This window comes from Mesoplodon densirostris, chromosome X (assembly GCF_025265405.1).
Source record: "Mesoplodon densirostris isolate mMesDen1 chromosome X, mMesDen1 primary haplotype, whole genome shotgun sequence".
In the NCBI taxonomy this organism is placed as follows: domain Eukaryota; kingdom Metazoa; phylum Chordata; class Mammalia; order Artiodactyla; family Ziphiidae; genus Mesoplodon; species Mesoplodon densirostris.
In genome coordinates, this window is record NC_082681.1 from 66,762,002 (window position 1) to 66,786,035 (window position 24,034).

The window sequence follows — 24,034 nt, forward strand, 5'->3', positions numbered from 1 at the left end:
TACTTACACTGGTTGTCTCAGTGTTTTTTTTTTTTATCCTTGGGCAACCAATTTCCCAATTTAAATTACAAGATCTTAATAGGTTAGCTTTTAATAACAACTCTAACTATATCCTACCATATTTTCAACAACTTTATCACTTCTGGAAAGTATTCAAAAGTAAATTGTACCAGACCATGAACCCCAAAAGTATCCATCCATTGCCTTGCCCCTTCTAAGAAGTCTTAGAGCATCTGACAACTATATTGCTCCCTTCTGTGATTTCTAACATAGTTCACTATGCTGTTAACTACAGGACTGATGCACTGGCCAAAACTGACTGGACCAGGGATTGGTATCTGAGCCAAAGGCAGCCAACAAGAGACTGCCTTACAAAGGGGCCTGATGTGCAATTTCTGCCTAAGAAGGGTATTTTGCAGTGGTTAGTGACTAGCCAACCTGATCAGATCTTCTCTCTAGGGAAGCCTGGATATGAAACACATAGAGTTAGCAGAAGCAGGACTGTCATGAGAATGGTAACTAACAGAGTTGCTATGGTATCCTGAACGGTTCTTGAGATTTGTTTAGCTGGTGAGACGGTTTCCTAGGTTTTCTTCCTAACCTATGCAACTTTCCAATAAACTACCACTTAAGATGATTTGAACTTGCCTCTGTTCTTCATAACCTGAAAAGCCTAATACCCTTTCTTCTCTAACCTGTATAAAAGCCAAAAATTCTCCCCTAAATCAGTGGTTCTCGAACCTAGCAACACATCAGAATCACTCGTGGGCTTTTAAAATATTAAAATGCCCTGTCTGGGGTGGGGCTCAGGCAACAGTACCTTTTCTAAGCTGCCCAGATGATTCTAATGCACAGCTAAGATCAGGAAATATTGACTTACATGCGCCCGTTATGCAAACATTTTAGGGTCCATGTCAAGCAATTTTTAATTTCCATATTAAATGAGGTTCACAGAACACCTAACAGCCACCTGTGAGGATAGCATCACAGGGAATAGCTCAGTAATACAGGTGTGGTAGGAGGCAAGGCACAGATCATTTTCACTCTATGGCATAAAGCAACATCCTGGAACCTATACCAAGTATGGTTAAGGGTTTCAAAGCATACTTTCAAAGTTGCACTGAAAATACAGATGCTAAACAATGCTGAGTGGAAAGTGAAAAAACTGATTTTGCTGGAGATAACCAACCATCTTCCCAAGAATGAACTTCACTTTGTTAGGTTCCAACTACTTTCTGATATCAGTCACATGAAACAAAAGAGGAAAGAGACAAAGACTAAAGTTGACACGAAGGCTGGTATTATCAAGGAGTTTGAAACCTTTAGGTCTATGGCATCCATGTTCCTTCCCATCCCCATCATCCTTGACTCAAGACCCAAAACACAATTCCAGAGTCATGTATCATCTCCTGTATTCTAATTTCTACAGTGATCTGTATTTTCTCTTCACTGACCAAAGTTCCTGCTACTCCACCAAACTCCAAAAGCCCTTCCATTGTGTCTACCCTCTTCTATCCTTTCCTGAAATGAAACATGACTGTCCCCTGAGGTCACTGCTTCCCTTGTAACTCTCAAGTGGAGGCTATTCAAAGTGTCTCAGGTATAGGAGGTAGAGTTTGTCTTCTTCTGATTGCCAATGCTGCTTCTAAGCCATTACTTCCCCCGCCTTAGGTAAAAATCTCTGTTATTGTTAGCGAGAAAGTGGAACAACTGGAACCCTCATGAATGGGAATGTAAATTGGTACAACCACTTTGGAAAACTATTTGGCAGTAGCTACCAAAGCTGCATGCCCTATGACCTGGCGATCCCACTCCTAGGTATATACTCAACAGCAATGTGCACTTATGTGTGCCAAAAGACATATACAAGAATGTTGATGGGAGCATTATTTGTAATAACTCAAAACTGAAAATAATTCAAATGTCCATTAACAGTAGAATGGATAAATAAATCATGATATATTCACCCTCTAGAATATCACAGAGCAATAAGAATAAATGAACTAGCATACATGTGCAATGGCTGAATCTCAAAAACAATATTGGGTGAAAGAAGACAGACATAACAGAGTAAATACTGCCTTATTCCATTTACATAAAGTTAAAATAGGCTAATTAATCTATGGTGGAGAAGGAGCAAAGGGGAGGGCTTCGGGGCTGCTGGCAATTTTTTTTTTAATTTGGCTGCTGGGTGAACATGTATGATCATTTTTTGAAACTTTACCAAGCTGCTTATGATTTGTGTATTTAACTGTATGTATGCTATACTTCAACTGAAGAAAGTTTTCATAAAGGAAAGAAAAGTAATTCTCCCCTGAGACTCAAACCACCCATCTATTCATCCTTAGCACCTGCCTCCTGGTCACTTCATCGCATTGAAGATTTAGGATCCTGGTTAATAGTCTTCTTCTATACTCTAAATCCTGCCATAACTCTGAGTGACTTTAACGTCCATATGGCTGAACCACTCAAAAGCCTCACCTCACTCTTCTTTGACCTCATCTTTTTAGACCTTCATATTCACTCCACTGCAGTTACCCACTCCATGAGTACACCCTGAATTTACCATTTCCCAGAACTTGTTAATAGCTAAAATCATAAACTCAACAAGCTTTTCTCTAACTACAACCTCCTATTTCAGCTTTGTTTTCCTTACTGCTTTATTCCTGTTCTTTAAGCCAATAAAACTATCTACCACAGAAAACTTTTTGTGAGAATTAAATGAAATAATGTGCATCAACAGCATAATACAGTGTCTGACACATAGGAAATACTCAATACATGGCAGCCATACTTCAATATTGAGTATTCTATTGGAAACAAATATCTTTTAGGATGAAAATTTTCCTCAAGTTCACTTAATCTCTGGCATTAATGAAGTCTAGCTTTTGACACTACATTCCTCCCAACCCTTTTAAATGAAGGCCAGTCCTCCAGCCATTCTCTCTGATTCAAGAGGTCAGGAGAAGAGATCAGTACAGTACTTGTTCTCAAGGCTAATTCCACATCAGTGTTCCACCATCACATCTGCTCAAAAAGTTCTTATCTCTCAAAATGTATGTAAACTATTTTCAGAGTTATCTACCAACTTTCAGGACTCCTTTCTACCTTATTCCTTGTTATTAATCTCTGGGGCTTCAAAATTAACACAGATCAGCATTTTTGTACCTCGGCCTCACTGATGCTTCCTCAAGCTTAAGCCCCATGATCTGAACTCAGACCATAGCAATTTCAGGTCCATATCTACCACTTATGACTGAGTGACTGTGGGAAAGTTACTCAACCTTTCTAAGCTTCAGTTTCTTTACCTGTAAAATGCTGGTAATAACAGTACCTAGATATATGGCCACTGTGAAGCATAAATGCGAACATTCACATAACGTGCTTAGCAAAATGCCTAGCACAGTAAATGTTCAATAGCATAATAGCTGTGATCACTATTATTAATTCTTACCAGTTCTTGGCACATTTCCACTTGTCTCCAAACCTGCTCAGGTCTCCTGACTTTTTTTTTTCACCAGTTTTATTGAGATTTAATTGGCATATAGTCTCCTACTTTCTTAAATGAAAAGAAACCTTCCTGGAATTTGCTACCCCCAACTCAAGATTTCTTCCCTACCTTTTGCCACAACATTTCTCTAAAGAGTAATGTACACCTCCCTTCCAGAGGAGGCAAGGAGTAGTGGAAAGATCAGGGACTTTGAAGCCAAATATACCTGTGTTTGAACCTGGTTCTTCCACTTGGATAACCCGGAACAAGCACTTTTTCTAAACCTCAGTTTTTTTCATATGTAAAATGGGGATACTACCCATTTCTTAGGGTCATCAAGAAGATTAAACTGAAGTAATACATGTAAAGCAGGTGGTCAAAGTAGGTGCTAAATGAATGCCAGTTTCCCACTCCTTATCCTTTCCCTAACCCCTTACAATCTAGATTCTCACTCTACCACTTTACCTCACTTCAGCTCTTATTAGCATTGTGACTTTGGGTAATTTAATTGAATTTTCTAAACCTTAGGTTTCCATTTGTAAAATGGTGATCATTAACATCTACAACATAAAGTTGTCTTGAGAATTAAGTGAAATAACATATGCAAAGTATTTTAGCATGGTGCCTGGCCTTGCAGTAAGCACTTAATAAATGGCAGCTACCAGTGACTTATTAATAGCCAAATCAAAAGACTGTTCAACTCGCTCCTTCTACTGTTCAACTCGCTCCTTCTCTAGGCTTCAGTGACAACACACTATTCAGGTCTGCTTTTTAACTACTGACCATTCCTTCTCTCTCTACACTCCCTCCATGATGTATTTCTTTATTCTCTTCAACCAGGTGTGAACTCTCTCTTCTGAACCCTCAGATCACTTTGTACTTCTCCTGAGAACAAGGCACTTCCTCTACTCTGAATGACAATAATTTGTTATATGATACATCTCCACTACTTAATTTAATATCTTTTATGTCCATTGCCTGACACTTATTTATTCATGTAGAATTTATTGAGTCCCTAATATAGCTCATACCTGTGCTAGGTACTAAGGATACAAAAATTAACATATTATAATTACTGTCCTCAAGTAGCTTATAGTTTAGGAGGATACAATACACAAGTAAATAGTCTACTATTTGCAGTATGATAAGTCCTATGGTAAAAGTATGCCCAGAATCCTCTTGAGCATAAAGAGGAGTTATTTAAATCAGACTGGGGAGATCTGGGACACTATCTTGGAAAAGGCATTTTGTATTTAGCATAGGGGGAGGCAGTACACAAATCCCTGTTAAATGAATGAGTGAAATATGAATAGGAACTAACTAGATGAGGATGGGAAACGGCACTACAGGCCCAGAGAAAGAGCAGGGAAAAAGGCTTGGAGTACAGATGTTAGGAGAGTTCCTGAGAGACAGGAAATGAAGCTGGAAAGCCAAAGCAGAGTCGGCTGTTCCAGACATAGGAGTCTGACCTGACACTAGAGGGCAGATGATGGAGTGCCAATAAAGATTTTTAAGTAGTGGAAGGGCATAATCAGATTTACATTTTAATACTCTGGCAGTGCAGGGGGAAATGAATTCCATGAGAGCCAGGCTAGAGGCAGCGAGTCCAGTTAGAAGGGTGTTGTGATAATTCAAATAAATTCTGAAAGCAGAAATGGAGTGAGAATGGCGAATCAAGACGGATACTGAGCCTGAATTATTCATATTTGTATCTCCTGCAAGCAGTGCATTTTACACTTAAAACCCGCTACAAATATCTACCCATAGGTATTTGTCTACGCATAGATAGCTGTCGACTACTGTTACTGAAACCTACTTAGGGAACTGCAGCTAGCAGCCACTTGTGTCACTTCCTGTACACAGATTCCTAAGCAAAGGCACCTTTTCCCATTATAGAACTCAAAAGAAACTTAGGTTTGTCATTCAAACCCGTAAAGTAACAACAGTGAATACAAACCCAGGCACTGCAGAGAAACTTGAGACGTCTCTATCCTGGTCTATTTCACCCGAAATAATGTTTGAACAAAGTCCTTCAAAGGGTCGTGAGTCCCCGCCCTGTGCACCCAGACAAATGCCCAGGATTCTTTTCTCTTTGATTCATCGCAAGACCCAAGTCTGTTCGCTGCTCGTCGCCTGGCGAGCCATTTTCGCCCAGCTGTTTCCCAGTTTTCACCCTGCCGCTGTGTAAACAGTCAACAGCAGGGGATTGAGAAGACAGAACCGTCCCAGGCTGAGGAAACTCTACAGGGGAGAAGCAGGTGTCTTGAGGCTTCAAATGTTAAAGATTCCCTGACCTTGCCAATTCTCTCGCAACCCTATCTCCACCTCGCCTCTTGCCGTGGGACTCCCTTCTGAAGTTAGGAGGATCCCTTCCACAGTTATCAGAGGGCTACCAGCATCCAGAGAAACTAAGCAAAGTAAATTTTACTTACCCTAACGGCCGCCATAGCTGTAGCGCTCTCCGCCCAGGTCTTCGCACGGAGAGCGGAAAGGGACAAAATAACTCAACTAGGCACCGCTCAAAGTAGCCCCACCCAGTTCCGCCCCTCGCCGGCCGGCTCCGCCCTTCCTCCGCCTTCCTAGTGCCGCTCTAGGAAGCTGCCGAAGTTGGCCCTCTTTCTCCGGGGAAAACGGTTCAACCCTGTGGTTGACTGTCGCTATCCCTGATGACACCTTTCAGAATTTTCTCCATAGTCCATTTGAAAGTTACTTTGCTGGGTGCAGAACTTTTCATTATGTTCGTTTTTTCAGGCATATGTGATTTGTCTAGTTGAGGACTTAAAATCCAAGTCCGGCTGCTTTATTAAATAACTGTATAGTCACAAAAAGAACGTTACCTCTGCAATACGTGGGCAAGTTCATACAGCCTAAGAGTATGTCACTAAGCTCCTACTACGTGCCAGGCACTTGTTCAAAGTACAGAACATAACGTAATGCCTTCCCTCACGGAGCTCGTGATTCCAGGAGGAAAAGAGAAACAAATAAATGTTACAAAGTGCCAAATGCTATGAAGGAAAATAAAACAGTATGGGGATGGGGTGGGAATTTATTTTTTTAGATAGATTAGGGAAAGGCTTTCTGATAAAGTGACATTTGAGAAAAGTCCTGAAGGAATTTAGTCCTCAAAATTTAGGAATTTTGAGAAAAGTCCTGAAGGAATACAAAAGTCCTGAAGGAACCTTCCACGCAGAAGGAACAGCAATAAAAAAAAAGGCCAGTGTGTCAGAAGTGGCTACATCTGATGGCACTGACTAATTTAACGTGATAGGAAAAGTATATGCAACTTCTTAAATTTTCCCCTAGGCATATAATAAATCTCAGGGACCTCTGATGGCCATACTAAAGAAAGCCCCTTTACTTCTCTTGGTCAAAAAAAGCTTAGATTTTTAAAAGCTAAACTCAAAGACTGATTCTTTTGGTTTCTAAAATTATTTCAGTTGAATTTGTACCTAACCTTGATAAGCCACTTATGTAAAAATTTAGAAATTTGAGCAGGAGAGAGTGGTAGTCTCACATTTTAAGGGGGCTATCTGGGAGGATCTAGAGGGCTAAGAGTATTCAAAATCCCTACACCTTTCTCTCTGAACTACTCTTTATTCCTGATACCAATTTCTGTATTGGTCAGCATTCTTTGATTACAAGCAACAAAACCCGGGCCCCCTGCACTGGGAGCACAGAGTCTTAACCACTGCGCCACCAGGGAAGTCCCTCATTCAAGTTTTTATTTGCATTTCTCTGATGTCTAATGAAATTGATCACCATTTCATATTTCAATTGGCCATTTTGATGTTATCTTTCATAAAGTGCTTATTCAAGTTTTTAGCCCACTTTTTCTATTCTGTTGTACATTTTTCTCATTTGTAGGTGTTCTTCAGAAGACTGTATACACGCACTTTGCCAGTTTTATGTGTTGTTAATATCTTCTCTCACACTGTGGCTTGCCTTTTTATCCCTTCAGTGGTGTCCAGAAACTAACCCTGCTGGACCTGGATCTGGGACTTCCAGCCTCCAGAACTTAGAAAATATGTTTCTGTTGTTTAGGCCACCCCGTCTATAGTATTTGGCTATGGCAGCCTAAGCAGACTAATACATTATTCTTCTTATATGTTGCTTAATTCCATTTGCTAATACTTTCATTAAGATTTTTACATCTATGTCCATGATGGCTATTGGTTTGTAATTTTCTTTTAAGACTTTGGTATCAGTGTTTTATTAGCTTCATAGACACATTGAGAATTGTTTCCTCTTTATTTTCAGGAAGAGTTTGTTTAAGATTGACATTATTATTTCCTTACATATCTAAAAGATTTCACCAATGAAGTCATCCAGGCCTGGAGATTTCTTTGTAATAAGGTTTTTAATTATGAATCCAAACTATTTAACATGCTCTCAGATTTTCCATTCTTTCTTGTGGCTGCTTTGCTGAGTTGTGCACAGTCAGTTCTACAATAACACTTATTTAAAAACGTGAATTTGTTCCAAAATGGTGGATATATTAGGAAACAATTTGAAAATTACATAAATGTTATGTTCACTCATGCACTATTTCGTCCATAAGAAACATGATGTGAATGCAGAAAACAGCACCCAGCGCAATCAGACTGTGTAAGAATGCACAACACACACACACAGACTCCTCAAACATCTACCAGATACCTTGGTTCACTCAGGTGTTACCTACAAAATTGTGTTTTGTTACTATTTTTTATTTGTGAATTTTTCTATGTAAGTAAACAATATCCTAAACATGTCTAAGCACTCTGGCCCAAAAACACCAAGCACTGCATGAGAAAGGAAAGCTTTAAACATTGAGGTGAAGTTTGAAGTAACCAAGAATTTTGAAAGAAGTGTGAGAATATGTGATATCTCCTGAGCAGTAGGTGTAAAGAAATATGCATTTTTGGACCTTCTGAGACAATACAGTGAAAATAAAGGAAACATCTATGTCTGGAAAAACTTCAAGAAATTCAAAATCAGTAATGAGACCTAAAGTAATAGAAGAAATGAAAAGATTGATGAATCTATTGATTGAAGACTAGACAGTAAAAAAAATTAGGAGCAACCTTTCTCACATTCAATGAGAAGGCACTATCTATGCACAAAGGCCTTAAATGAAAATTGTCAGGTCCTGCAGAAGTGGCTCCTTTAATGATGGTTTGGTGATTTAAAACACTGTTGCAATTTCCAAAGCTTTCAGCCTTGGGTGAAGATATGATTGCAGATTTAAAACTTGCAGAAGAATTTCTAGCAGTGAAACACATGATAATTGAAGAAGAAGGATTACATTGGATTACATTTTCAATTTTAATGAAACAGTTATCTGTTATATACGTATCTCTTGAAGGGCCTACATTTGAAAGAAAGAATAATATGACCTAAGATTTAAGGCTATGAAAGATTGCAAATTTTGATAACCCTGCTTAAAACTACTTCACAATGACTCACAAGCTGCAACCCTTCCTACATCCATTTCTATAAGCAAACTTCAGTTGACTTTCCTATGTATTGTATGTAGTATTTATATATTTCTTAAAAATGTGCTACCATGTTTATTAAGTTCTTATCTTTTTGTAATGGGTCACTGATGAAGTGTTTGGGTGTTGTGCCTCTAATCTCATTTTCCCCATAAGATCTTCAGTTTTCATTACATGATTTCATGGTGCATTGATTTTTCGGGATTCATATGTTGAGTTATAGTAGTACTGACATCTCATTTCATCTTAGTTGTCAAATATGTTGGCACAAAATTATTCATAATCTGTTAACCTAAATGAGTGAAGTACAAGACATGTAAGAAATATATAGCTTTTTTTTTGTCTACCTTTTATTTTCCCATTTTGGAAAAAAAGGATACTAAGAAAACAACACTAGTGCAATGATCAATGGCCCCTGGTACTCAGCCTCAGCATCAGGAAGACAATAGAAAGAGAGAGATATTCTGACAAACTTTACAGCAGTCCCTTCTACTCAGTTCCAAGTTTTCAAGACAAAATATTCTGGTATTTAAATTATTAGACCACACTCATAGTCTGCAACCTAAATCCCGGACGTTATGAGTAGTAGGAATTGGCAGGAAGTCCCAAGTCCTGTGCTCATTTTGTATTGTTGTTACCGACCAGGGTTCCTGGACTCTTTAATCAATAGAAATTGATAAAAGGCCAGACAAGAAAATTCAGGCAAGGCTTTATTGAGGTTCATGCTGCTGCATGAGGGAGTGAGAACAGGAAACATGTTCCCTTGCTCGCTCCCTGAGGGGGGGAAAGCTGGTCCCTTAAATGGGGTGAGGGTAGGGGCAGACTCATGGGTTAGGCAAGAGGGGTGGCTTAGGTGGTCTGCTCACCCCTTTGGATGCTATCTGCAGGGATCTTGTGAAGTATCCTGCTTTTGCCCCGACATCTCAGAAGTGGCAGTTGGGTTTTGGTCTTTTTGTATCTTGTTGCTCATAATGTGCCTCAACTGCGCATGTGTGCAGTTATTTTTAGTCCCTTACAGTTTCTTTGTATTCTGTTGCTCGACGAGATATTTGTCTCGGTGCAAGCACTGAAGCAAAGGGTCCCAGGGCTCAGCCTATCTCATTGCAATACCTTGAGGCACAATATGGCAAGGTTTCCACTCAGGTTGAGTGGCCTAACCAGGTGAGTCATCTTCAAGCTATGGTGCTGGTATGAATTCTCCATTTAATAAGAGATTCTGGGCACTTGCACAGTGCCCTTCATAGCAACCCACTAGCTGCAGCAACTTCCAGACTATAGTTTATGGGACTCAAGTATATGGCCAGGCATATGAACTTCAGGACACAGAGCCTCTTCAATATGTTTTTTGCCCCGCTTTTTCTACTCACTTTTTCTTTAGAATTTTATTCATAAAAGCCTTCATTCTAAAATGCATTCCACATCATAGGGTCTGATGATCATGAGAAAGAGCCTGATGTCCCCAGTCTTTCACAACACATTAACTTTTAAGTTTTCACATCTTTTCCCACATCCTTGGAAATAGAATTTTCCTTCACTGGAAGAGAGGAATAAATACTCCACACTTTGTACAATTAGTGCCCCTCAATCTAGGATAGAAGAGAAGTTCATCATTAAAGCAGGAAACCAAATCCCATAACTATTATGCCCTGCAACAGTTGGGTTTCATGAGATGAAAAAAAGAAATGTGATCAACCTTGAGTAAATTTCTGTTTATTACAATAAAATGTGCCCAAGGACAGTTGTATAGTGGAGCAAAGGAGGATGTGAGTTGATGATGAGTTCAGTTTTGGATGTGCCAAATATGAGATATTTGTGGGACATTCAGTTGCATATTGGAGCTTGGCGGAGAGGTCTGAACTGTCTACAAAGATTTTGGAATCTTGTATATAGGTGATCAATGGATGAGGTTTCTCAGGGTGAGCATAGAGTGGTCTTTCTCCTAGTTATCTCTTAAGGCTATTTGGAAGTTTTAGAGTAAAAATATGAGAAAATAATTTTGTTCACATATTCACAAATTTGAGATTTTAGATTAATATTTTTACAGAAATCTCTTTATAGTTTTAATAATAATTGTAGACTCAAAGGTTATGTGTGCACATCAAGGACATTTTATTTTATTTAATTTCTAGTTAATGGTTCGTTTTCTCTTGCTTAGTATATTTTCCAGTATTTGCATTTTATATTTAGATTTGTTAAATTTGCATTTTATTGTTACTAATTAGGTTATTTTAGGTCTTCAATTAACAAAAATTAATCATTGGTGGAAGAGTGTGTCAATAATACGTAAAAGAGTTGTTAAGATAGTCTAAGTACTACAATGAGAAACCTGAAAACCACAAGCCATAACAATATAAATATGGATAGTGAACATAACTTTTATGTTTTTCTCTATTTCTGTATCAGTTGAAATTTATTCTGATGAGAGTGTATTCATGTATTACATATTTAATAAAAAATAAAGATATAAAAAGGTGAAGAATTAGTGAAGAGTTAGAGAAAACAGTATAAACAACTCTTTTCCTATAGACAGAGGTAAGACATTATTAGTTAATTAATAATGAGACATTAATTATTAATAAAACATCCTTATTATCTAGAAGGAAAAAAAAGTAGTATATTTTTAGTATACTTTTTGAGCAAATATAGACTATTGGTCATTATGCACTTAGACACATGAGTCTGGAAATGTGATAATTTTGTAAAAGTAGCATAAGTAGCTTTAAAAAAAAAAGGAAAAAGGGTACCAGGAACTACAATGGTAAATATCTAAAAATTAGATTTCATTGGACCAGTGATGCATTCACTCTGAATCCTTAGGATGTTGTCCATTATGAGAATTATGAAAATAATGGATTGATTTTATTGATGCTTTCATGCCACGTTCATAGTACATGCAATGTAAACTGAGTTTGTCTAAAACAAGTACAAAGTAATTATTTATGAAATAAAATTGATGACTTTTTTCTCTAAAAGTTGGGAAGAGACCAAAACAAAGAAGCATCATTCAAAGATGTATTTATCATAGGAAACAGAGGAAAAGACTTCCTTTTGCTAAGAACTGTGTAAACCTAGCTGCTAAGAACTGTGTAAAGCTAGCCACTAAGCATTTGTACAGAGAGAACAAACTGTTGGTAAAATTCCTCTATGAAACCATACTGTTACACATTGCATAATATCAAAGATATATATAAGACAGGAGAGAAATTATTATAAAGGATGTGCACAAGACAAATCTTCATGACTGTGCATTAGGTATTCTACATTTCCTGTATATAGTATTTCCCAGATATAATAACAAAAATGAAAACACAAAAAGAGAAGATTAAGTTGGACTTATCAAAATTACAAACTTTTTTTTAAATTTTTTTATTATTTATTTATTTATTTATTTATTTATTTATTTATGGCTGTGTTGGGTCTTTGTTTCTGTGCGAGGGCTTTCTCTAGCTGCGGCAAGTGGGGGGCACTCCTCATCGCGGTGCGCGGGCCTCTCACTATCGCGGCCTCTCCTGTTGCGGAGCACAGGCTCCAGATGCGCAGGCTCAGTAATTGTGGCTCACGGGGCTAGTTGCTCCACAGCATGTGGGATCCTCCCAGGCCAGGGCTCGAACCCGTGTCCCCTGCACTGGCAGGCAGATTCTCAACCACTGCGCCACAAGGGAAGCCCAAAATTACAAACTTTTGTGCTTCAAAGTACACCATGGAGAAAGTGAAAAGAATATGTATATAAAATATGGAGAGAGAGAGGATGGGAGAAAAAATTTTTGCAAATCATATAGCTGAAAAAGGGACTTTTATCTAGAATATGTAAAGAAATCTTACAACTCAATAGACAACCTAGTTAAAAATGAGAAAAGGACCTGAATTGACATTTCTACAAAGGAGGTTTACAGATGGCCAACAAGTTCATACAAGATGTTCAACACGATGAGTCATCAGGGAAATGCAAACGCAAATTGCAATGAGACATCACTTCACACTCACTTTTTGATTAGCTAAAATAAAAAAAATGGAGAATAATAATTGCTGGTGTGGATTTGGAGAGAACCCTCCTATACTGCTGATGGGGACATAAAATGGTAATGCCACTTCGGTAAATAGTTTGGCAGTTCCTCATATTGTTAAACCTAGAAATAACTTATGACCCAGCAATTCCACCATTAGGTATCCAATCAAAAGAAATGAAAAGTATGTGCACACAAAAACTTGTGCACAAATGTTCACAGCAGCACTATTCATAGTAGCTAAAAAGGGGAAACAAGCCAAATGTCCACCAATTGATGAATGGATAAACAAAATATGGTATATACATTAAATAGAGTATTATCTGACAATAAAAAGGAATAAAGTACTTATATACACTACAACATGGTTGAAACTTTAAAACTTTATGCTAAGTTAAAGAAAGCACACTAACTGGAATAAAATAAGAAGGGAATTTTTGTGAAGTCTAATATTCACTTGTATGTTTTCTAAATGATGATTTAAATTATTTGTGTAACTGGCAAGTTTTATATATATATATATGATTTATATATATATATGTAAAATATATGTAAACATGAATTTATAAAATTCATGTTATCTAGTAGCCAACCATATTTACCACATAGGAAGAACGGCATACCATTCATTTTTAAATGTGTTACAAATAAATGCAGTTTTAAAAGCATAGCGATGGGGCTTCCCTGGTGGTGCAGTGGTTGAGAGTCTGCTGGCCGATGCAGGGGACACGGGTTCGTGCCCCGGTCCGGGAAGATACCACATGCCGCAGAGCGGCTGGACCCGTAAGCCATGGCCTCTGAGCCTGCGCGTCCGGAGCCTATGCTCTGCAACGGGAGAGGCCACAACAGTGAGAGGCCCACATACTGCAAAACAAACAAACAAAAAAAGTATAGGGATGAATGTAATCACATTTCCCCTAACTGCTCATCTCATGATTTTTCATACTTTTTTTTCCTTTAAACACACAGACTAATTCCAAAATAATTGGTCACAATTATCTTTCCTCCTCCATAATCCTGTGTATAATGAGGTCTTCAAAGGGAAATAATCATGTTAATAAAATGTTTATTGTCATTGTTTTCTTACTATAGTCTTTCAATAAATATTTGTTGCCTAAATAAAATAATGATATCTTTTTTAAAGTAAAAGAGAAGTCAGTCGCAAAAGTCCACATATTATATGATTCCATTTATATGAAATATCCAGAATAGGGAAATCTATAGAGACAGAAAGTACATTAGTGTTTTCCTTGGGCTGAAAAGTTGGGGGAAAATGGAAAGTGACTGCTAATGGGTAAGGGCTTTCCTTTGGGATTATGAAATGTTCTAAAACTAGATTGTGTCAATGGTTGCACAATTCTGTGAGTATACTAAAACCATTTTATAAGGGTGAATGTTTATGTAACTTGTATCATAATAAAATTGGTACAAAAGATTATGTGCTAGCATACATTTTCTTTACAGTGGAGTGAAACCACACATATGCAGAACATGAACTATTTCTTAAAATAAGTCCAATTCTTATAAGAGAGAAATGTTCTACAACATTGTTGGGTACATTACTGAAAGTGTATTACACAGAAGAGATCTTTTGATTAGTTAATTATATTGTGAGTTAATTTTATATATAAACTTGAAAACAATCATAGAACTAGGACATTGGCGGCCATGTGAATCTAAATGTTTTCATATACGCTCCAACAAAGGAGTAAAATCAGCTAGGGGTGTGAACAAACCCACACATGACCCATGTCTTAAGCATTACTAGGAGAGCATACCACAAATCACATTGATTGATTTGCATATGTTGATCATCCTTGCATCTTAAATAAAAATCCCATTTCATCATGGGGTTTAATCCTTTTAATTCACTGTTAAACTCATTTTGTTAGTATTTTATTGAAGATTTTTGCATCTATGTTCATTAGGAACATTGACTTGCAGTTTTCTTCTGGTGTCTTTGTCTGGCTTTGATATCAAGGTGAGGCTGGCCTCATAAAATGTATTTGAAAGTGTTCTCTCTTCTATTTTGGAAGAATTTAAGAAGAATTGATATTAATTCTTCTTTGAATGTTTGGTAGAATTCACCTGTGAAACTATCTGGTCCTAGACTTTCCTTTGTTGGGAGGTTTTCAGTTACCGTTTTAATCTCCTAATTTGTTATTGGCCTGTTCTGGATTTCCAGTTTTTCTTGTTTTAGTCTTGGAGGGTTGTATATTTCTAGGAATTTATCCATTTCTTCTAGGTTATCCTATTTGTTGACATAAAATTCATAATAGATTTTTATGATACTTTTTGTTTCTGAGGCAGCCATTGTCATATGTCCTCTTTCATTTCGAATTTTATTTATTTGAGTCTTCTCTCTTTTTTTTTCCCTTAGGTAATCTAGATAAGAGTTTGAATACCTTTTCAGAAAACCAAATCTCAGTTTTATAGACAGGTTTTATTGCTTTCCTTATCTTTATTTATTTCTACTCTAATCTTATTGTTTGCTTCCCTTTTCCAAGATTGGGCTTAATTTGTTCTTTTTCTAATTTCTTGAGGTGTAAAGGTAGGTTTCTTTATTTGAGATTTTTCTTCTTTTTTAACGTAGGCATTTATCACTATGAACTTCTCATTTAGCACTGCTTTTACTACCTTTCATAAGTTTTGGTATGTTGTGTTTTGTTTTCACTTTTCTCAAGATATTTTTAAAATTCCCTTTTGATTTCTCTTTGACCCAGTGGTTGTTCAAGTGTGTATTGTGTATTATCCATGTATTTGTCAGTTTTCCTGTTTTCTTTATGTTATTAATTTCTGATTTCATTCTACTGTGCTCAGAAAAAGTACTTGGTATGATTTCAGTCTTCTAAATTAGTTAAAACTTGTTTTGTGACTTAATATGTGATCAAACCTGGAGAATATCCCATGTACTGTTGAGAATAATGTGTTTTATTCCACTCGAGTGAAAATTCTGTATATGTCTGTTACGTTCATTTGGTCTATAATGTTATATAAGTCAGTTGTTTCTTTATTGTTTTTCTGTCTAGATGTTCTATCCATTATTAAAAGTGGGGATATTGAAGTGTCCCACTAGTATTGTATTGCTATTAATTCCACCTTTCAGATCTGTCAATATTTCCTTTATATATTTACGCGATGTAATGTTGAGTGCATATATATTTATAATTATTATATTTTCCTGGTGAGCTGACCCACTTCCCATTAAAATGACTTTCTTTATTTCTAGAAACAGTTTTTTTTTAAGAATTTTATTCTATTTTAATTTTAACATCTTTATTGGAGTATAGTTGCTTTATATTGTTGTGTTAATTTATGCTGTAAAACAGAATGATTCAGGTATATGCATACATATACCCCCATATCCCCTCCCTCTTGCGTTTCCCTCTCACACTCCTTATCTCACCCCTCCAGGAGGTCACAAACCACCGAGCCGATCACCCAGTGCTATGCAGCTGCTTCCCACTAGCTATCTATTTTACATTTGGTAGTGTATATATGTCCATGCCACTCTCTCACTTTGTCACAGCTTACCCTTCCCCCTCCCCATATCCTCAAATCCATTCTCTAGTATGTCTGTGTCCTTATTCCTCTTTTACCTTTAGGTTCTTCATGACATTTTTTTTCTTAAATTCCATATAATGTGTTAGCATACGGTACTTGTCTTTCTCTTTCTGACTTACTTCACTCTGTATGACAGACTCTAGGTCCATCCACCTCATTACAAATAGCTCAATTTTGTTTCTTTTTATGGCTGAGTCATATTCCATTGTATATATGTGCTGCATATTCTTTATCCATTCATCCGATGATGGACACTTAGGTTTTCTCCATCTCCTGGCTATTGTAAATAGAGGTGCAATGAATATTTTGGTACTTGACTCTTTGTAAATTATGGTTTTCTCAGGGTATATGCACAGTAGTGGGATTGCTGGGTCATATGGTAGTTCTATTTGTAGTTTTTTTAAGGAACCTCCATACCGTTCTCCATAGTGGCTGTACCAATTCACATTCCCACCAGCAGTGTAAGAGTGTTCACTTTTCTCCACACCCTCTCCAGCATTTATTATTTCTAGATTTTTTGATGATGGCCATTCTGAATGGTGTGAGATGATATCTCATTGTGGTTTTGATTTTCATTTCTCTAATGATTAATGATGTTGAGCATTCTTTCATGTGTTTGTTGGCAGTGTGTATATCTTCTTTGGAGAAATGTCTATTTAGGTCTTCTGCCCATTTTTGGATTGGATTGATTGTTTCTTTGTTATTGAGCTGCAAGAGCTGCTTGTAAATTTTGGAGATTAATCCTTTGTCAGTTGCTTCATTTGCAAATATTTTCTCCCATTCTGAGGGTTGTCTTTTGGTCAGGTTTATGGTTTCCTTTGCTGTGCAAAGCTTTGAAGTTTCATTAGGTCCAATTTGTTTATATTTGTTTTTATTTCCATGTCTCTAGGAGGTGGGTCAAAAAGGATCTAGCTGTGATTTATGTCATAGAGTGTTCTGCCTATGTTTTCCTCTAAGAGTTTGATAGTTTCTGGCATTACATTTAGGTTTTTAATCCATTTTGATCTTATTTTTGTGTATGGTGTTAGGGAGTGATCTAATCTCATACTTGTACATGTACCTGTCCAGTTTTCCCAGCACCACTTATTGAAGGGGCTGTCCTTTCTCCACTGTACATTCCCACCTCCTTTATCAAAGATAAGGTGACCATATGTGCGTGGGTTTATCTCTGGGCTTTCTACCCTGTTCCATTGATCTATATTTCTGTTTTTGTGCCAGTACCATACTATCTTGATTATTGTAGCTTTGTAGTATAGCCTGAAGTCAGGGAGCCTGATTCCTCCAGCTTCATTATCCGTTCTCAAGATTGTTTTGGCTATTCGGGGTCTTTTGTGTTTCTATACAAATTGTAATTTTTTTTGTTCTAGTTCTGTGAAAAATGCCAATGGTTGTTTGATAGGGATTGCATTGAATCTGTAGAATGCTTTGGGTAATAGAGTCGTTTTCACAATGTTGATTCTTCCAATCCAAGAACATGGTAAATCTCTCCATCGATTTGTATCATCTTTAGTTTCTTTCATCAGTGTCTTATAATTTTCTGCATACAGGTCTTTTGTCTCCTTAGGTAGGTTTACACCTAGATATTTTATTCTTTTCATTGCAATGGTAAATGGGAGTGTCATTTTGATTTCACTTTCAGATTTTTCATCATTAGTGTATAGGAATGCCAGAGATTTCTGTGCATTACTTTTGTATCCTGCTACTTTACCAAATTCATTGATTAGCTCTAGTAGTTTTCTGGTAGCATCTTTAGGATTCTCTATGTATAGTATCATGTCATCTTCAAACAGTGACAGCTTTACTTCTTCTTTTCCGATTTGGATTCCTTTTATTTCCTTTTCTTCTCTGATTGCTGTGGCTAAAACTTCCAAAGCTATGTTGAAGAAGAGTGGTGAGAGTGGGCAACCTTGTCTTGTTCCTGATCTTAGTGGGAATGGTTTCAGTTTTTCACCATTGAGGGCGATGATAGCTGTGGGTTTGTCATATATGGCCTTTATTATGTTGAGGAAAGTTCCCTCTATGCCTATTTTCTGGAGGGTTTTATCATAAAAGGGTGTTGAATTTTGTCGAAAGCTCTCTCTGCATCTACTGAGGTGACCATAATATGTTTCTCCTTCAATTTGTTAATATGGTGCATCACGTTGATTAATTTGCGTATATTGAAGAATCCTTGCATTCGTGGAATAAACCCCACTTGATCATGGTGTATGATCCTTTTAATGTGCTGTTGGATTCTGTTTGCTATTATTTTATTGAGGATTTTTGCATCTCTGTCATCAGTGATATTGGCCTGCAATTTTCTTTCTTCGTGACATCCTTGTCTGGTTTTGGTATCAGGGTGATGGTGGCCTCGTAGAATGAGTTTGGGAGTGTTCCTCCCTCTGCTATATTTTGGAAGAGTTTGAGAAGGATAAGTGTTAGCTCTTCTCTAAATATTTGATAGAATTCACCTGTGAAGCCATCTGGTCCTGGGCTTTTGTGTTTTGGAAGATTTTTAATCATAGTTTCAACTTTAGTGCTTGTGATTTTTCAGTTCATATTTTCTATTCCTTCCTGATTCAGTCTCATTAGGTTGTGCATTTCTAGGAATTTGTTTATTTCTTCCATGTTGTCCATTTTATTGGTATAGAGTTGCTTGTAGTAAACTCTAATGATCCTTTGTATTTCTGCAGTGTCATTTGTTACTTCTCCTTTTTCATTTCTAATTCTATTGATTTGAATCATCTCCCCTTTTTCCTTGATGCGTCTAATGGTTTAACAATTATGTTTATCTTCTCAAAGAACCAGCTTTCAGTTTTATTGATCTTTGCTATCATTTCCTTCATTTCTTTTTCATTTATTTCTGATCTGATTGTTATGATTTCTTTCCTTCTGCTAATTTTGGGGTGTTTTTGTTCTTCTTTCTCTAATTGCTTTAGGTGCAAGGTTAGGTTGTTTATTTGAGATGTTTCCTGTTTCTCAACGTAGGATTGTATTGCTATAAACTTCCCTCTTAGAACTGCTTTTGCTGCATCTCATAGGTTTTGGGTCGTCATATCTCCATTGTCATTTGTTTCTAGGTATTTTTTAATTTCCTCTTTGATTTCTTCAGTGATCACTTCGTTATTAAGTAGTGTATTGTTTAGCCTCCATGTGTTTGTATTTTTTACAGTTCTTTTGTGGACCAGTGTCCTGAAGTTGGCTCTCCCACCTCAGAGGAACAGCACTGACTGCTGGCTGCAGCACCAAGAGCCTTTGATCCACACGGCTCAGAATAAAATGGAGAAACCGTAGAAAGAAAGAAAGAAAGAGGATAAAAGAAAATAAAATAACGTAAGGTAAAATAAAGTTATTAAAATAAAAATGATTATTAAAAAAATTAAGTAAAAAAAAAAAAAAAAAAAACGGCCGGATAGAATCCTAGGTCAAATGGTGAAAGCAAAGCTATAGAGACAGAATCTCACACAGAAGCATACACATACACTCTTACAAAAAGAGGAAAAGGGGAAAAAATAATAAATCTTGCTCTCAAATTCCACCTCCTCAATTTGGGATGATTCGTTGTCTATTCATATATTCCACAGATGCAGGGTACATCAAGTTGATTGTGGAGATTTAATCCTCTGCTCCTGAGGCTGCTGGGAGAGATTTCCCTTTGTCTTGTTTGTTCGCACAGCTCCCGGGTTTCAGCCTTGGATTTGGCCCCGCCTCTGCGTGTAGGTCGCTGGAGGGCATGTGTTCTTCGCTCAGACAGGACGGGGTTAAAGGAGCCACTGATTCAGGGGCACTGGCTCACTCAGGCCTGGAGGAGGAAGGGGTACGGACGCGGGGCAAGCTTTTGGTGGCAGAGACTGGTGTGACGTTGCACCTGCCTGAGGTGCGCTGTGTGTTCTCCCGGGGAAGTTGTCCCTGGATCCCGGGACCCTGGCAGTGGCGGGCTGCAAAGGCTCCCCAGAAGGGCGGTGTGGAGAGTGACCTGTGCTTGCACACAGGCTTCTTGGTGGCGGCAGCAGCAGCCTTAGCGTCTCATGCCCGTCTCTGTGGTCCGCACTTTTAGTCACGGCTAGCGCTCATCCCTGGAGCTCCTTTAAGCAGTGCTCTTAATCCCCTCTCCTCGCGCACCAGGAAGTAAAGAGGGAAGAAAAAGTATCTTGCCTCTTCGGCAGGTCCAGACTTATTCCCGGACTCCCTCCTTGCTAACCGTGGTGCAGTAGTCCCCTTCAGGCTGTGTTCATGCAGCCAACCCCAGTCCTCTCCCTGTGCTCTGACGGAAGCCCAAGCCTCAGCTCCCCGCCCTGCCCGCCCCGGCGGGTGAGCAGACAAGCCTCACGGGCTAGTGAGTGCTGGTCGGCACCGATCTTCTGTGCGGAAATCTCTCCGCTTTGCCCTCTGCACCCCTGTTGCTGTGCTCTGCTCCGCAGCTCCAAAGCTCCCCCACTCCGCCACCCGCAGTCTCCACCTGCGAAGGCGCTTCCTAGTGTGTTGAAACCTTTCCTCCTTCACGGCTCCCTCTCACTGGTTCAGGTCCCATCCTTATTCTTTTGTCTCTGCTTATTCTTTTTACTTTTGCTCTACCCAGGTACGTGGTGAGTTTCTTGCCTTTTGGGAGGTCTGAGGTCTTCTGCCAGTGTTCAGTAGGTGTTCTTTAGGAGTTGTTCCACATGTAGATGTATTTCTGATGTATCTTGGTGGGGCATGGGTGGCGGTGTGACCTGGGGGCTGCTCAACGCCGACAGGTGTGGGGAGCAGCCCGCGGGATGGTGGTTGACCCTCAGAAGCTGACTTAAATAATTATTGATAGGGAACCATTTACTATTGCCATTTTGTTAACTGTGTTCTTTTTGTGTTATACGTTGTTCTTTTGTCCCTCTTTTTCTCTCTTGCTATTTTCTTTGTGTTTCTTTCCTTTCCTTTTCTTTTTGTATTTATTGGCTTTAATTCCTTTCTGTTTTTCTTTTGTGTAACTTCTATAGGTATTTTTTGGTTGGTTATCATGGGGCTTACATAACATATCATGTATTTATAACAGTTTTTTAAACTAATAACAAATTAACTTCAGTTGCATACAAAAACTCTACGCGTCCAAATCACAATCTTTGTTCTTAGTGGACCCCAGGAGGCTAGAGTATGCTAAGTCCCATCAGAGCCCTGAGACACATGAGATGGAAGCCAGTCCTTTGAGTAGTAAGAAAATCTGAGGCACCAAATGTTTGGTCCAATTCCTTCTCTCTCCAGGAGAAGATAGGAGCTGGATTTTATCTCCCATTCACTGTGCACTGAGCCAGAAAGAGGAGTTGTTGCAGATGTCTGCACACTTGTTCAGACCACATGCTGTTTTAAACTGTTGCTTGGCTCTCTGTCATCCACAGGTACCTAGCTAATGCTGGACAGTATCAACTCTCAGAGACTTGTGGATTGGAAGCCAGCCCTTTGGGTAGCAGCCAGAAAAATTGGGGGACTAGACATACAGTCCAGCTAACTCCTAACATGATGGAGGCAAACTGCCTTATAGAGTGGCTGTATTATTTTGTATCCCCACCATTAGTGAGTGAGAGTTCTTGTTGCTCCACATCATCCCCAGAATTTGATGTTATCAATGTGTCAAATTTTGGCCATTCTAATATGTGTGCAGTGATATGTCATCGTTGTTTTAATTTTCAGTTCCCTAATGATACATGATGCTGAGCATCTTTTCATATACCTACTTGTCACCTGTATATTTTCTTTGGTGAGGCATCTGTTCAGGTTTTTTGCTCATTTTTAAATCAAGTTGTTCATTTTCTTATTGATTTTCAAAAATTATTTGTTTATTTTTGATAATAGTCCTTTATCAGATGTGTCTTTTGCAAATATTGCCTGCCAGTGTGTGGCATGTCTTTTCATTCTCTTGTTGACTAAAGATTTTTTTTTTTTTTACCAAGGTACAAAGTCAATTCTGTGGCAAAAGGAGAGCCTTGTTAACAAATGTTGCTGGGACAATGGGATATCCAGATGTGCAAAAAAAAAAAAAAAAAAAAAAAAAGGAAAAAGAAAAAGGAAGGAAGAAAGAATTTTAACTTTAATCCATTTCTTGCATCATAAACAAAAATTAACTGAAATGGAGAATAGACATAAATATAAATCCTAAAACTATAAACCTCCAGATGAAAAAGAGAGAGAAAAAAATTTGTGACCTTAGGTTTGTCAAAGATTTCTCAGATATGACAAAAAAAAGAGTAGGGGTCACATTAGTGGTGGTGGTATGAAGTAAATATTTATGTATCTTAGCATGAAGTCAATAGATAATATCTAAAAATGTTTTTAAATAGTAGTATTAGCATATGATTTAAAATTAATTTTTGAACTTTATTTAAAGAAAAATGTTAAGTAATGACTATTAAAAGAAACAGCTAAAGTATTTAAAAAGTGGTTGCCTCTGAAGAACTGGACTGGTGATAGGAAGAACCATTACAAGAAATGGTCAGTTTGGAGCATGACAGAGGGTTGGATGCTGTTCGTCACTTTAAGGACAGCATTCCTTGTGGAAATCTCAGCAAGGCTATTTCAGTTAGTTTCCAGAGAGTAAAGTTTAGAATTCCCCAGAATCTTAATAATAGCTAAATGGTGGGTAAAAGTACTGTATCCAATAATTCCTGAACATAGGGGCTATTTAATATTTTATTTATGCTGGAAGTAAGGAAGTCACATGGTTTCTACAAAATTCCCTCTGAAAGCCTATCTACTATTAGTATAAATACTGGCAGATTTGCTCTTGGCTAAAGTGCAAGCAGATGTAAGAGTGTATAATTTGGCATGTTGGGCTGAAGCAGTTGTAGGCAGAGATGCTGCCTCAATAACATCAAACAGAGTTGGAATAGCATACACAGTGCAAGATTTGCCGTTATCATCTTTTAAATATGAACCATCAGTTAACAATCAGTGTTACTCAGAGGAATTTCCTGTAGATCATCACGAGGAGTCAGGAGGTGATCTGTCAATATTAAGCAGTTGTGAGGATCTCCATTGGTGACAGAGGGGAGAAGAGTAGCAGGATTAAGGTTATTACCACATAAAAGAGTTATGTGAGGGGTAGTTAACAAAAGGACATCATAGGAGGTGAGGTGGCTGGCTGAGAAATGTTGAGTGTGATAATAATTCAGGAGACTTTCTACCGCATGAAGTACAAAAATGGTTAAAGGGGATCCCAGTGATTTTCTCAGTGGCCTTAACCAAAAATGGCAGTGGCTATAATGGCTCAAAGGCAAGAGGGGTATCCTTGTTCCACAGAGTCCAGTTACTGGCTATAATACCCTAGGGGTGGATGGTGGTCCTCATGTTTTTTAATGCATACACCAAGGGCATTTTCTTTCTTTTCATATACAAAAGGGAAAAAGGGAACCTGGGATGCTGAGGGGCAAGCAGGTTCATCAAACTCTCCTTTGAGGCCTTAAAAGCTATGTCATCTGATTCTTCCCATAAAGATTTTGGGTTGGGCAAGTTATTCTTTAGTAAAACATACAGGAGTTTGGCCATAAAAGAGAAAT

The 24,034-nt window shown here is 38.0% G+C and overlaps 1 protein-coding gene across 2 annotated transcripts in view; it reads right to left on the minus strand.

Moving 5' to 3' along the window:
• The window catches only part of APOOL (apolipoprotein O like), a 95,896-nt gene extending 89,909 nt beyond the window's left edge, over positions 1 to 5,987 (minus strand). For both annotated transcript variants that reach the window (XM_060087317.1, XM_060087316.1), the window contains exon 1: positions 5,923 to 5,987. In XM_060087317.1, the coding sequence (XP_059943300.1) occupies positions 5,923 to 5,937 (15 nt within the window). In that variant the 5' untranslated portion in view covers positions 5,938 to 5,987. The remainder of the gene's footprint in view (positions 1 to 5,922) is intronic.
• Between the last annotated feature and the right edge of the window lie 18,047 nt (positions 5,988 to 24,034).